Source organism: Mustela nigripes, chromosome 4, assembly GCF_022355385.1.
Source record: "Mustela nigripes isolate SB6536 chromosome 4, MUSNIG.SB6536, whole genome shotgun sequence".
Lineage (NCBI taxonomy): Eukaryota > Metazoa > Chordata > Mammalia > Carnivora > Mustelidae > Mustela > Mustela nigripes.
This window is the reverse complement of record NC_081560.1, coordinates 49,413,859-49,427,212: the sequence shown is the minus strand read 5'-3', so window position 1 is coordinate 49,427,212 and position 13,354 is coordinate 49,413,859. Positions and strand designations below refer to the sequence as shown.

The 13,354-nt window shown below is 37.7% G+C and overlaps 1 protein-coding gene across 5 annotated transcripts; it reads right to left on the bottom strand.

Annotated features, from left to right (window-relative positions):
- Window positions 1–2,319: 2,319 nt before the first annotated feature.
- On the bottom strand, window positions 2,320–12,920 carry HNRNPA2B1 (heterogeneous nuclear ribonucleoprotein A2/B1). 5 transcript variants are annotated; one of them, XR_009403806.1, is made up of 14 exons: window positions 12,675–12,919; window positions 9,681–9,716; window positions 9,473–9,583; window positions 9,145–9,291; window positions 8,635–8,845; window positions 8,392–8,493; window positions 8,230–8,310; window positions 7,452–7,514; window positions 6,023–6,142; window positions 5,643–5,765; window positions 4,937–5,019; window positions 3,863–4,780; window positions 3,427–3,564; window positions 2,320–2,879 (listed from the first exon to the last, which is right to left on the bottom strand). XR_009403806.1 is itself a non-coding variant. In XM_059396703.1 (12 exons), the coding sequence occupies exons 1-11, from the start codon at window positions 12,678–12,680 to the stop codon at window positions 4,958–4,960; spliced, it is 1,062 nt and encodes a 353-aa protein (XP_059252686.1). In that variant the 5' UTR covers window positions 12,681–12,920; the 3' UTR covers window positions 2,320–2,879; window positions 4,937–4,957. The 5 variants fall into 5 exon arrangements, 1 of the variants encoding a protein (XP_059252686.1); XR_009403807.1 differs by lacking the exon at window positions 3,863–4,780 and having other exon boundaries at window positions 12,675–12,920; XR_009403809.1 differs by lacking the exon at window positions 6,023–6,142 and having other exon boundaries at window positions 12,675–12,920.
- Window positions 12,921–13,354: the final 434 nt, after the last annotated feature.

Here is a 13,354-nt window from a genome sequence, read left to right as displayed (position 1 = left end):
CTTAAAGAAGTTCTCACTAAAGCTGTATGTACTTTACCTGCCACTCCTTAAACTGCTATATCCCTCCTGTTACCCTAAGATGACGAACAGTCAAGACTGGTCAACCGAGAAACAATTTTATCAAAATAAGGTTCTGATGGTGGGAGAGGTAGGTGACCTCATACCTCTAGTGTTTCAGGTTATCTGGTATAGGGTTTACAATTGCAAATTTCAAGGGGATCTGTAAGACAGTGAAGATCAGTAATGCTTATTACACTTAAGCAACTAGTTAATTAACCCTTAACTTTTGAAGACCTTTTCTGGTGGGTTAGTACCCCTTTCCCCTCCTGCATCTGCAGTGGATAGGCCCAAACTTACAACTCAGTCTGAATTGGTCCCAAAAGTTAAAGTCTTACCTTCTTCACCTATGGGAAACAACTGTTAATGCAGAAGTCACTCCTACAATTATAAAGTTAAAAGGGAAGAAATCTCAGCTTCTCATTTGTCCGTATCCAAAGAAAGCCTTCATATTCCAAAAGTAGCCATCAACAGACATCCATGCTGAACCATCTTACAGGTGAAATTATATTTTCAAGTGTATATTAATTTCAATGCAACATGTACTAAAAAATGTCTGAATAACTTGGATTCCTCTCAAGGCTGGCCTCAGTTCAACCAGGACCTTTAGAACATTCAGAAAATCCAATCTGCACACATTCAAGCCCCAAGAACACTCAGACTACACCGTGCACATACGAAGACTTACACACTTCTTATAGGTCTAGATCATCCTTAACATCCCCTTTCTTGGGTAGTCTACTCACTTCACTAGTTACATGTATCACCCAAAAATGTTACATCTAAATAATCGGCGCAGTACTAAACAGTGTCATTAAAACTGAAAGGGGTGTATCAACCACCTAGAGGCAGTCATTCCAAAGGAGATCAAATTCACATCAAATGTTGCCAAGAATGTGTATGTTTTTAGTATATTGTTAGTGTTGTCTACCTTTTTGGAAAGGCACCCACACTTGTGAACTAGTAATTGTCATTACTAAGGAACAGAGATAGGATTCAAGTTTCCTTAAAATTAACTCAGTACTCTCAACACTTAGTGCAAATAGTTATATAATCCCTTTTAGACCATCTTGGCTTATATTCATACACCAGTTACTGAAAACCTTACATGCAAGAGTAAGTTTCAAAACTTCCAGTTAAGACGAACACTCCTAATGTGGAAGCCAGCCCTCAATATGGCTCCCAATGATGCTAGTTTCCCAGTAGTCCAAGGAGTAAACGCCCTCCATTCACATGATATGACCATTAGGATACAAGGTACTGCCAAACATTTTGTTGAGGGTTTTTTGACTGCTCCAATAGCTAAGTATAGGGAAAGGAAATAGCCAGCCCCAACTTGCCAGCCTTGTCAGTATGCCCTAGTGAAGGCAACCTTGAACTTCAGCAAAATTCACACAGCTAAGCAGTTTGTTTTCAAGTTATTGACCTGAAAATACTGTAGAAAGTAACAAATTCAGTGTTGCTCCAAACTGCCTAATATTGAACTTCAGGATTAAGTCTTGTATAGAATTTATGCAGCAACATATGCAAAAAAATGTTCTCGTGTGGAATACTTATCAACTACCTTAAATCTTTAGTTTTAACGGAAATTAGCAGCCCAATATACTTACACAAGGGAGTGACCATGTGGATCATTCAACATTACCTGCTTAACTGCAATAAGCCAGTTCTTTTCAGGCTATTTTGTGCTGTATTTTCAAAAAAGTTTGTCCTGATTAAGGGTTCAGTACTTCAGGTTGTGCTGTTATACCAACTTAATTTACCTCCTTCAAAACCTTCAAATTATGTACCTGATTATGAAGTTTAGTTGATGGACACATCTACTGTACTTTAAACAAGTAACAATGTAGCTTATCTTCTGTTAGTCATCAGTCTGACTTACCTGTGAAATACACCTCATCAAAACCAAAACCTCCCCCCTCAAAAAAACAAAAAGCCCAAAAAAGCCAAACCGGTTTTATCAACCTATGTATCTTTCCTGTTATCTTTCATTGTTTTAGGTAATATATACAAGAAAGCTACTGCTTGTTAAATTCTGTACACCATGTTTAAACCTTTAAAAATTTAGACCACTGAAACTCAGTTAAAATGCATATAAGTCATCAACATTTGAGTAGGTACTACCACAGACTGTCTCAGTGCTTTGCAGTCACTTAACTGGGACAACTCTAGCGATTTAAAAATATTTTTAACAACGCCACCAGCAATGTTTTACATACAAGGTAAAGCCAGAAAACTAGAGCAGTATTCAAACGCTGAATGTACAGTATGTAAAGAATGGCATTTTATTAGGGACAGCCAATAATGTCCACAAATCCTTTTCTCATTGGACTATCAATACTGAGATAAAAATGGCAATATGCATAGTTTTTTCAAACTGCTTTGAAAAATCTAGGGGATGGCAATCTTTTAGACAACTGAATGTTTATAGAACAAGATTCACACATTTTATGTGTAAACATTACACCGAGTATTTTAATACAAAAGTGTTTATTTTATAAACTTTATATTTAAAATAGAATTTTTATCTGTCTACTCACAAAACCTAGTTTAAAACATGATACATTTCTCTCTCTTGCTTATCTGATGTTACTCTTTTACAAACAACACTCATTTTGTAATTGTTTTATATTAAGAACCTGTACTAAATGAAGTTTGTATTTTATCAGAAAACATTTCCCTTTAAACTTAAAGTGCTTTTTTTTTTTTTTTTAAATGAAGGCACCAACAAGAACTACTTTCAGATGGTACAGAATTTCTTATTTCTTGAAGACTCTGTGGTTGACCACTTCTTCATTAGTTACCTGCAGCAAGACACCTTCCTGCCAAAGGAAAAAAAAAGTATCTGAAGAAGTTTATCATGTTTGTCCAAAGAACCTAAATAACTTCAGTGGTGGTCTTAGGATCAAAGAAGACTCACTGGTGCATACAGTAGAATATGCCCTGATTATCACATTCCTGAAAAGGCAATAAAGCCAGGCAAATCAAACTCTGATGACATTTAAGAATTTCAGCAGCCAACCTACATCTCTCCTATAAGGTACGGGGTTGGGAAAAAATTATCACATTTAAACCCAAATATTTAGTACTGGATACATACAGGATTTATAATGTAGACACTTTATTTGTTAAGAATAAACTATCATTTGGAAATAGTTTCAACCATTTTACCCTACCTTCTCCTGAACCTGATCCTGATAAGCATGTAAAACTAGAACAACCATATAACAGAAGAACAAAATATCTTTATTTTTAATAAAAACCACTAGAGTTCACTCAAAATGCTTGATCCAAGAAACGTGAATACACAAGGGTGTAATGATGGGTAATTTCATGATTTATTGAACTTGCAGCCTAACTTTTACCTACCATTTTACTACCAACACCACTGAAGGAACCAAGAAAAGCTTTATTAATGATCACTTGGCTTGCGCCTCAGCTGTTGAAATGAAGCACTTTACAGTCTTTGTGGCAGCAGAATATACTTGTCCATGGTTCATATCAATGCTAAAATTCCAGCAGGGAAAAAAATGATATGTTAAGCACCTGAATCTTCATAGAGGGAGAGGGGGTGGGAAAGAAGGAAAAAAAGGGGGGAAAAAACAACCAAAATAATTTAAGTAAATGACAGATTGGAAAACAGGGTTTATAAGATTTTTCTCTTGAGTTTATAAATTGTTAAACTCAAATTTATAGCTATGTTAAACTACATAAGAACCACTATACTGAAAGACCATTGAAGAGTAGTATTAGTTTATCTTTTGGGGAGGAAAATTAAGAAAGAAAAAGTAAATTAAGATCTTACCTAAAGAAGTTTAACTGAAGCTTAGAACTATTTTGCTCTACACCCTCAGCTTTCGTTGTCATCCTTATAAACTACTGTAGTTTAAAGCTTTGCAGAAACAGCACAGTTTTTTAAGACTGGCTGAACTTAGTGGCCGTCAAGAGTTCTCTTGTACTAGACCTGTATCCCTGAAGAGTACCTCGCTGGGGTTATTTCCTTTCCTTGCATTGAAGAAGCAGCATCTAAAAGATCTAAAAAGGTGTTTCTCTTTGCAGAGATATCCCTTAAGTTATCTAGATAATTTAATCCTGATGAATTGCAGACAACACACTTATAACTGACCAGCATTTATCTTACACAAATATAACAACAGCTTTGCAATGGACCTTAATTATACTACCCACTCCTTAACTTATTTAAAATAAAAAGTCTATAATTACACAATTTCCTTTAGAATTATTTTATTAAATCATAAATGTACAACAGCTTCTTAACTCTACACACGCACTTAAATTTTTTTAAAGGAAAAACGTTATGTCTTATTACACCATGATCCTGGCTAATAGCTTTTCAAAACTTTGAGAAAAATCTTAAAAAAGGTTTCACATGTCACCTGAAACTTACAAATTTAACATTATCAAAGAAGGAATGCTTCTACACTCTTACAAAGACCACTAGAAAGAAACAACAATTAAAAAGCTAAGAAACTGTCTCAAAGGCATTTTTTTTTACAATCCTTCCTCCACAGTAAGGTAATGTTATTAAATAATCCAATCCATTCACAAAATGGCTCTCTGCATCTGCTCTGGTGTCTTCTGCCATATCACTGCATATTTATGCATGACTGAGATAAGAGTTTCCTTAACATTGTTATTTCGATAACCTGAAGCTGTTCTGTTACCTCTGGGCTCTCATCCTCTCCTATTTATACAGTGAAGCCTGTTTCAACAGAAGTAAAGAGTAAAAAAAAAATAGGTTATGAAATTATCCATCTAACCAGATTTTAAGGAAAGATAACATGATCCTAAAAAGCTTTTACTCCTGGCAGCTAGATCTCCCAAGACAATAATAATGTAAAACTCAAAAGCTACTTACCCATGGCAAATAGGAAGAAGCTCAGTATCGGCTTCTTCCTCCATAACCCCCACTTCCTCCACTGCCTCCAGGACCATAGTTTCCTAGAATTATTGAAACAGCAAGAGAAAGCAAACTTATTTCCAATTTCCATAATAAGCCTGATGCTATCTATAGCTAGACATAACCCTCCTTGAAACACAGCTCATAACTTATTATTTGCTTATGGTTAACCTACAACCTGGGCGATGAATTACCCCAGACTCACAAAGTTTAATTTTGCCCTTTACACTTGAACATCTTACTGCTATTCCTTTATAGAGCTGTCAGTATAGGGTTAAAAAAAGGTATTCTAAACATAAGAGGCATAAAAACATTGGTTTAGTACTACAACTGTCACCAAACCTTAAATAAGACTTTTAATAAGTAATCTCAAATTTTTATTCAATTAATTTTCAAAGAGATAATGCCTAGAACTTTATAGAACTTGTAATGTTCTCAATCTTCTTCGGCTTTTTCGTAGGAAATAATTAGCCAAAAAAAAAAAAAAAATTCCCCACCTGATATGCCCAAACCACTTTCCCAAGTCCAAAATATTTATACCACTAATATCCCACCATTTTATACTGAATTACAATGTAGTATTACTCTAACAATCAGATGTCTTCATTTATAAAGTCATCAAAGTATCCTGTAATCACAAAATGTAAACAATCTAACAAATTACCTCCACCATATGGTCCCCCCATGTTCCTGCTACCACCAAAGTTTCCACTCTTCATTGGACCATAGTTAGAGGGTTGCTGGTTATAATTTCCAAAATCATTGTAATTTCCACTTCCATAATTTCCTGTGAAAAAATTTGAATATGTTTTGCACAATGACCTTCAAAATAACATATTCAAGCATTAAACCAGTGAAACATGGTAAGCATATTAAGAACAAATCTCCCAGAAAAACAATCATCAGAATAAATGCAAGACCCCTATCTACAACTCTACAAGTTTAAGACAACTAGTGACAACATTGTAATGCAAAATCTCATGTGTTAAAAGTCATTAATTCCAATCCAAATTCCCACATAAAGGTTGCAGGTGAATTTATTACCTCCTCCATAGTTGTCATAACCACCTCCGTAGCCCCCACCCTGGTTGCCATATCCAGGTCCTCCACCACCATATCCTCCTCTTCCTCCTCCATAACCAGGGCTACCTCCAAAATTGCCACCTATTATAAAATAAGCCTTTAAGTAATTACTTAATATTTTCAATGGCATTTGAACTGTCTTATCACACCCATTTCCAGCTTTCCAAAACACATTCTTATAAACAAAGTACTTATTTTATGAAATCTCTGAACAGCCCCAAGGGCAGAACAGAGTACCTATCCCTGGTAAACATTTAGGGGCAGGGAGCACTTGTTCACAAACTGGGTAAAACCTATACAGAGACAAATTCTTGCAATGCCACAGCTCTCCCCTGACAGCAAAAACATTAAGATTCTCTATGAAGATATCCTGAAACACTTGTGTTTTGCCTAAGGACTGTGGGAGCAGACAAGAGGCACAGGGTAGCAGGACCAAAAAAAACCCCACATACCCCTAACTGGTCCAAAAGATTAAGTTCCAAGAAGTTGTTTCCCCATAAATTCCCATGTCTCTTAAATAATATGCCCACTACACCCGTTTTCTGAGTAGAAATGGGGGGAGGACCAGAAATTAGCAAACTTGTATGTAATTCAGAACTTAAAATGGCAGTCTCCAATTACTGAAATACAAGAACTCATCTTTCTCATAATACCAAATTAGTATTTGGATTTCAAAGCAAAACTGATGTAGTTAGGATATAGGATTAACTTAACCATACTCAAGGAGTGGCAAAACCAGCAATCAGGTCTATTACTAGCTCACCATTTTTAATATCCCATTCTTAATAGGACATTTATCAGTAAGCACGTAAACTTTCCTGTACTCCAACAGAACATACATCTAAGACATCACTTGTTATGGAACAGTGGCTCACAACTTGAGCTGGTCCCAAGAACACAACTGTATAATTGTATATTTTAGGAAGTTTTCAGTTACTTTTGAAAATAAATTCCATGGGGGATTTATCCTGGTAAGGGACTAATTTTAAGATAAACAACTAATCTTACATACCCCTCCCCTTACATGTTGACCACGATTATTACATCTAGTGGTCTGTTTTTCAGGAAAACAGCACACAGAATACATCTAGATCTGATTCTTTAAGAAACAATGGGATAGCATGACAGCAAAATCTTAAAAGCTCTATTAAAATCTTCCTAAATGATTTTGCAAATGGTATTTAACACATATAAGCAAACAATACTTTCCATAAGGTATGCAACTAAAATGCAAATTATAAAGGAAGAGCCAAATAACTGAACCACTACCACCTAAGCCCTTTACAAAGGTAAAATGCAGAACATTAAAAACCAATGTGTAACATACAACCATACAAATACATATTGCTTAAATTTTTAAATCACAAACTAAAATACAACAGAAACTGACCTCCAGGTCCTCCTCCATACCCATTATAGCCATCCCCAAATCCACGACCACTTCCATATCCATCTGTTAGAGACAGAAAGAAAGTTATACTCTGTTCACCCTCCGTTTTAATTTCTTACCCTTTCCTCTGCATTATTAATACTTCTGAATGAAAATAATTAAGAACACCCTCTTTGTGCCAGAAAGGTACTGTTACTCATTTCTTTAAAGACAAAGACGTACACGGACAAATCTCCCAAGGCAATTGTCTAATTTGTAGGCTTAGACCTGGCAAGACTTAATTTTTAAGAGATTCCATTTATTTATGCATAAGATCACTTCTTGGCTAAGATCAAGTTATTTGTAATTTATGCACAAGAATGAGATTCTTGATTATCAGTAATTCAAATATAACTGAAGTTGAAAAGAAAAAAAAATATTAACTGATACAGACCTTTTAAAGCCTACAGATAAACTCTCTACAGGTCTTCACTTCCCACTCAGGAGCACACCCGTTTTTTTAAAGCTAGTTTCAAATCACAAAACCTTTTTTTTTTTTTAAAAGTGTACTACCCTAAAAAGGATCTCTGCAACTGATTGTCTTGGATTATATTTTTAAGATTACGTTTTTAACTATAACCTCCTACCTGGCAAATTAAAAATATTCCACCAGGATACAATCTACTTAAGTCTTAAAAAAAAACTTTAAAAAATTATACTGCATTTCCTCTAATTCAAACTGAATGAATTTTTAATTTAGCATATATACCCTTATATAACATTTAGAACTCAAACTTACCAGACCCTCCTCTAAAGTTACTTCCTGGTCCTGGTCCAAAATTTCCACCACCACCACGAGAATCTCCAAAACCAAAATTACCTGTAGTAAGTGGCCAGGTTAGTAACAAGCATTCATTCAAGTATGTTTTAAAAAGAAAAATAAACACGAGTTAAAAGTTACCTCCTCTTCCACTTCTAGAACTTTGGACTTCCTGCATTTCTTGTCTAGACAGAGCCTTTCTTACTTCTGCATTATGACCATTGATGGTATGATATTTCTGCACTGCAATGAAGAATTCACACTCCATTATATAAAAATTCTTTTATCAGTACACAACCTGTACAATCTACCCTTTAATAAAGTTAACAAACCCAAAACCTTGTATGTAAAGAGCAACACAACCTACTGCTTATAGACACTTACACACAATCTTATCCACAGGATCATGATCATCAAAAGTAACAAATCCAAAGCCTCTTTTCTTTCCAGACTGTCTATCAGTAATTATCTCAATGGTATCAATCTTCCCATATTCCTCAAAATAATCTCTAAGATGATGTTCCTCAGTATCTTCTTTAATCCCACCAACAAACAGCTTCTTCACAGTTACATGAGCCCCCGGTTTTCCAGATTCCTGAAATTATGGGAGAAAAAAAATCTTAACAGAAGAAACCAAAACACATTTTAAAGCACACTATCTGGGAACCAAAGACAGCCTTTATTCTACAATAATACACCAGATAAAGCAACATCTTACAACTAAGAACCCAGGTTTTTTTGGGGGGAGAAAATAAATGTAAATCTAAGAAAAGCAAAGAGTAGAAAACTAACAGAGCATGTGAAGATCCAAAACTTAATTCTTTCAAAAGTTAGTGTAATCTTCAGTAGGACAGAATATTCTTTGTATTAACGGTACAGTTATATTTTGCTTACCTCTCTTGCAACAGCACGTTTTGGCTCAACCACTCTACCATCAATTGAATGAGGTCTTGCAGCCATGGCAGCATCAACCTCAGCCATGGATGAAAAAGTTACAAAGCCAAATCCTCTTGATCTTTTGCTTGCAGGATCCCTCATAACCTTAAAACCAAAGGGGAAACTTTAGCTCATTTCATTACTTATGTTATGAACTAACAATTTAAAAGACTAGTGGTTTTCACAGTGAACAGAAATCAAAATAATTTTCTCTGCATTTTACTCAACATCTTAAACACCTAACAGTTTAAAGACTAGTATCTGCAGGCGCTTTTCTATAACGTACCACACAGTCTGTAAGTTTCCCCCATTGCTCGTAGTAATTCCTCAAACTTTCTTCTGTGGTTTCAAAGCTCAAGCCACCAATAAAGAGTTTACGGAACTGTTCCTTTTCTCTCTGCAAAGGAGAACACCATTTCAATTTTTATTTACATTTCCTCTTTGTATGCAGGAAATTAAATTCTTAAATATGAGGTGACCTGCTGGCAGAGTACCTTTTTCCTCTCCAAAGGAACAGTTTCTAAAGTTTTCTGGGGGGGAAAAAAAAAACTTACATCAAATTTAAACCATATGTTAAACTGCATATTAGTTGTGTTACACCAAAAAAATTTCCCCAGCTGATCTACACAAGTCTCAAAATCATTAACGCTTGATCTAAATTTAAATGACATTAAATTATTTTGAATAAATTTAACATCCCTTTATCTTAAAACTTTCTGAAAACAGGAATAGACCTATTCTCTGATCATTGAAGGTTTAAAGGACTTTTATCAAAATCTGCATTCAATCCTATTGCCCAAAACAAAGAAACTGGCTTTTAAATATGCATTGTAAATATACCGCTTCTTAATACAAAAACTGTTGTTTACTTATAACCCAGAATTTACCATTTCAGGATTCATTGTCTAACAGTCACATTTCATTTCTCTTTTCTGCTCCCCCTGGTGGTGATTCTAATGCATTGCAATTAGAGGGAAAAAAAAAACCCCACCAAGAAAAATCTTTCCCCATATACCAACTCTCCATGAAGGACTGGGGGGGGGGGGGGGGAGGATATGGATGACAAAAAACTTAAAAAACATTCGATGTTATGTACCCAAAGAGCCTTATAAAATCTGCCCCCCAACCTTTGACCAAGGCACAGATAACATGACCAATGCTGGGTATTCAGAGCTTCAATACTTTTTAACCTACCTGGGGTTTTTGTGGGCATACTTGTATTTGGTATTGACAGGACACAGAACAATCTGAATTATTACTGAACCATTAGTGCAGTAAACTGCTGTAATCTAACCTTTCAAAAACCATAAAACTTAAATGATCACTGTTAACTACTCAGTAGTTTTGTACTGCTACGCTTTACACTTCAGGGAAAGCAGGGGACAAAACCAACAACCACCCACAAAAATTCAGGTGTACTGGCCTTACTGGCCATCTGGCAAAATACACAACACAAATGTCTCTTAATTTTACAAGTGTTTTGGGGGGGGGGGGGGGGGGAACAAGGGACAGGAGTCAAAAAAATTCCAAGCCCTCTAAGCCACCAAGCAAATATGTTGCATTAACAGCGCTGTATTTTTGCCTGTCAGTGAAGGAAAAAAAAAAAAAGTTATACTGTTTTCAGAAAAGTAGGTTAAAAAAATTAAAATATTCAAAAACCAGAATAGGTCATAATATCCTACTAGTGTATAATACAAATCAAAGGTCAAATATAACTTCCCATATAAAAGCTTATTATCAAATAATATTACAGCTCTCTCAGTTCTATGGAGGTATCTCCCTCCACGCATGAATTTCCAAACAGCTCAAAAAAGTGATAAGCATTTAATAAAGACTTTTTCCCCTGCAGTTCTCAGAATTGTGAAAAAATTTGAAAGGTGACAAAAACTATGAAGCTCCCAAAATACTCAAATAACTCGTTAAGCGATTATCTGACATACTGGTATTTAAATTAAGCTGATTTATCTAATTAGCGTTAAGTCGGTCTTTTACAATCCACATTTACGCAGTTAAAAAAAAAAGCATTTACAATAATTCTTACACATCACTAACAAAAGGCAAAAACTCATTACTTACCTCAATTTTTTCCAAACTTACCCGATGTCCACTATCGATTACAAACAAAGTTATTTTATAAGTGTGCTTAAGGTCAAAGAAAATACCCAATCAGGCCCCCTTCGCTTGAGACCTTATTCTTACAATGATCAACCATCATAGCAAACATAGATGAAAAAAGCAAATGACAAAGTTCAAATACATAATAGCCCAGCCGTTAACTCGTTACGAAGGATTGAACCACGTTTTAACCAAAGAACCTAAGATAAAAATTTTCACTTTCCTCTTAATTCCTACCGCATCTCAAGAACCTCTGCTATTACCCAATAAAGACTGTTTCCCAGCAGAAATATTAAAACACGAGTAATTCTACAGTTCAAAAGAAATCTTTCAGGAAAATAATTGTGAAACCGACAGCCCCCCCCACCTTCCCCACTGCCACCCAGTCGGTACTAACTTAATGGCTCCCAATTTTTATTTCTAAAGTTTTCTGCGATTCGACTAGCTTTTTAATCACGGCAAACCCAGATAATACCGATACTCCAAAAAAAAAAAAAAAAGAAAGAAAAAAAAAAAAAGAAAAGGAAAAGGGGGGAACCCCCCACGACAGTTGAAAAGCAAAATGTTCTTTGTAGTACGGCTCGACTTAAAACTGGGCCCAATACCCTGGGTAGTAGTTTTTACCTCCTCGTCTTAAACCGTGTGAACCAGCCCCGGGGAACCGACTCCCCCACCCGCCCGCTCTTCGGTGTGGCTTCTGAACGCAATGGCGCCATTTCATCGAGGGAAAGGGAAAGAGACTCTAACGAGGTGCGCAGGACTTTTAAAGATCCAAGCTCACAAAACACTCGGAATCCACCTCGAAAGGGCATGAAAACAGCCCGAAAAGAAAGAAAAATAGTTAACCACTTCTGTTCTTCGTTAAAGGAATCAAATTAGCAGGATCCAGAGATTGAAAAGAAAAACGCCGCGAGGAAGGAAAGGAATGAAAATGGCGGCCGCCAAATCCGGTTCCCGGGAGAGGGGAGGGGGAGGGGAAGCTCCGCAGCCTCGCTCAGGATCCGAAGCCCGCCGAAAAGCTCAGATGCGGGGACGCCGGGCCCCCCAAATAAGCGTGCTTTGAAAAGGGAGTAAGAATTCCCGCCTCCGCGCCCCACTTTTCGCCGAAGGAGGGCTGCGTCCGCCATGTGGAAATTCCCCATCCCCCACCCCCAGCAAAGGGAAATGGCGCCGGCAGGCTGAGGGTGGGGAAGGTACTGTTCAATCAGGCCTCCACTAACGAACCCTCTTCAAAAATATCCTGAAGCCAATCGCTTTTGAAGCGGCCCTATTTCACCGCGGCTCTCAGACGGAGGCGGGTGGCCGACTTCTACCGAGGCGCCAACGGCCTCGCCATGCCCTTTTCAATAACTCATTGATTTCAAACCCGTTACCTCCATCGCGGACTCAGTCGCTTCAGCCCGATTTCCCGCAGCCGAGCGAGATGAGAGAGATCTCCGCGGACGAACACGAACCGGACTCGTCCTGGCGCTGTAGTGAGAACTGCCGCTGCTCGAGAAACAACACCTCTAAGAGCACCTCCACACGGGACTCGGCGCTGCTGCTACTGCCGCTAGAGCCGCTGCCGCCGCTTTTCTAGAACCTTCCCCCCGACTAACGCGTCTTCCCCTACGTCAGGCCGTTGCGTAAACGCCCTAACCGCCGCCAATGGCGGGAACGCTGTACGCCCTCCTTACGCCAGATACGTACTCCTCCCCCCCTTACAGCCAATCGTAGTGCTTGACGTCACTTGCGTAAATGGTCTCAGTGAATTGCGGAAGGCTCGAGTCCTGCGTATTTCTCTCTCAGGGAATTGGGTCCAGCCCCCGCCTTAGCGCAGGGCAGGTGAAAAACGGTCGCGCAGTTTGAAATTAACGCTGTCGGGAGGAGCTTAAAGCACAGTCCTAAAGTCCAGCCCCCTCAACCCGGGAGGTGGTCCCCGTCGCAAAGCCTCTGATAATCTGTGCCTCCCGCGCCCCGCCCCTGATCTCCCGCCAGAATAATCGTAGCAGCCTCGCCCCTGCGATTTCCCTCCCTTAACTCTCCACCCGCGCTGAGGACTGACTCGGCCCCT

Bases quoted from the DNA above. Each gene is read 5' to 3' on its own strand.
- HNRNPA2B1 (XM_059396703.1), bottom strand. The intron at 8,494-8,634 runs GTAAGTGTCTAT...TCTTCATTGCAG, and splicing joins TCCTGTGGATAAGATTGTGT to TGCAGAAATATCATACCATC. The intron at 7,515-8,229 runs GTAAGTTTGAGT...TGTCTCTAACAG, and splicing joins TAACTTTAGAGGAGGGTCTG to ATGGATATGGAAGTGGTCGT.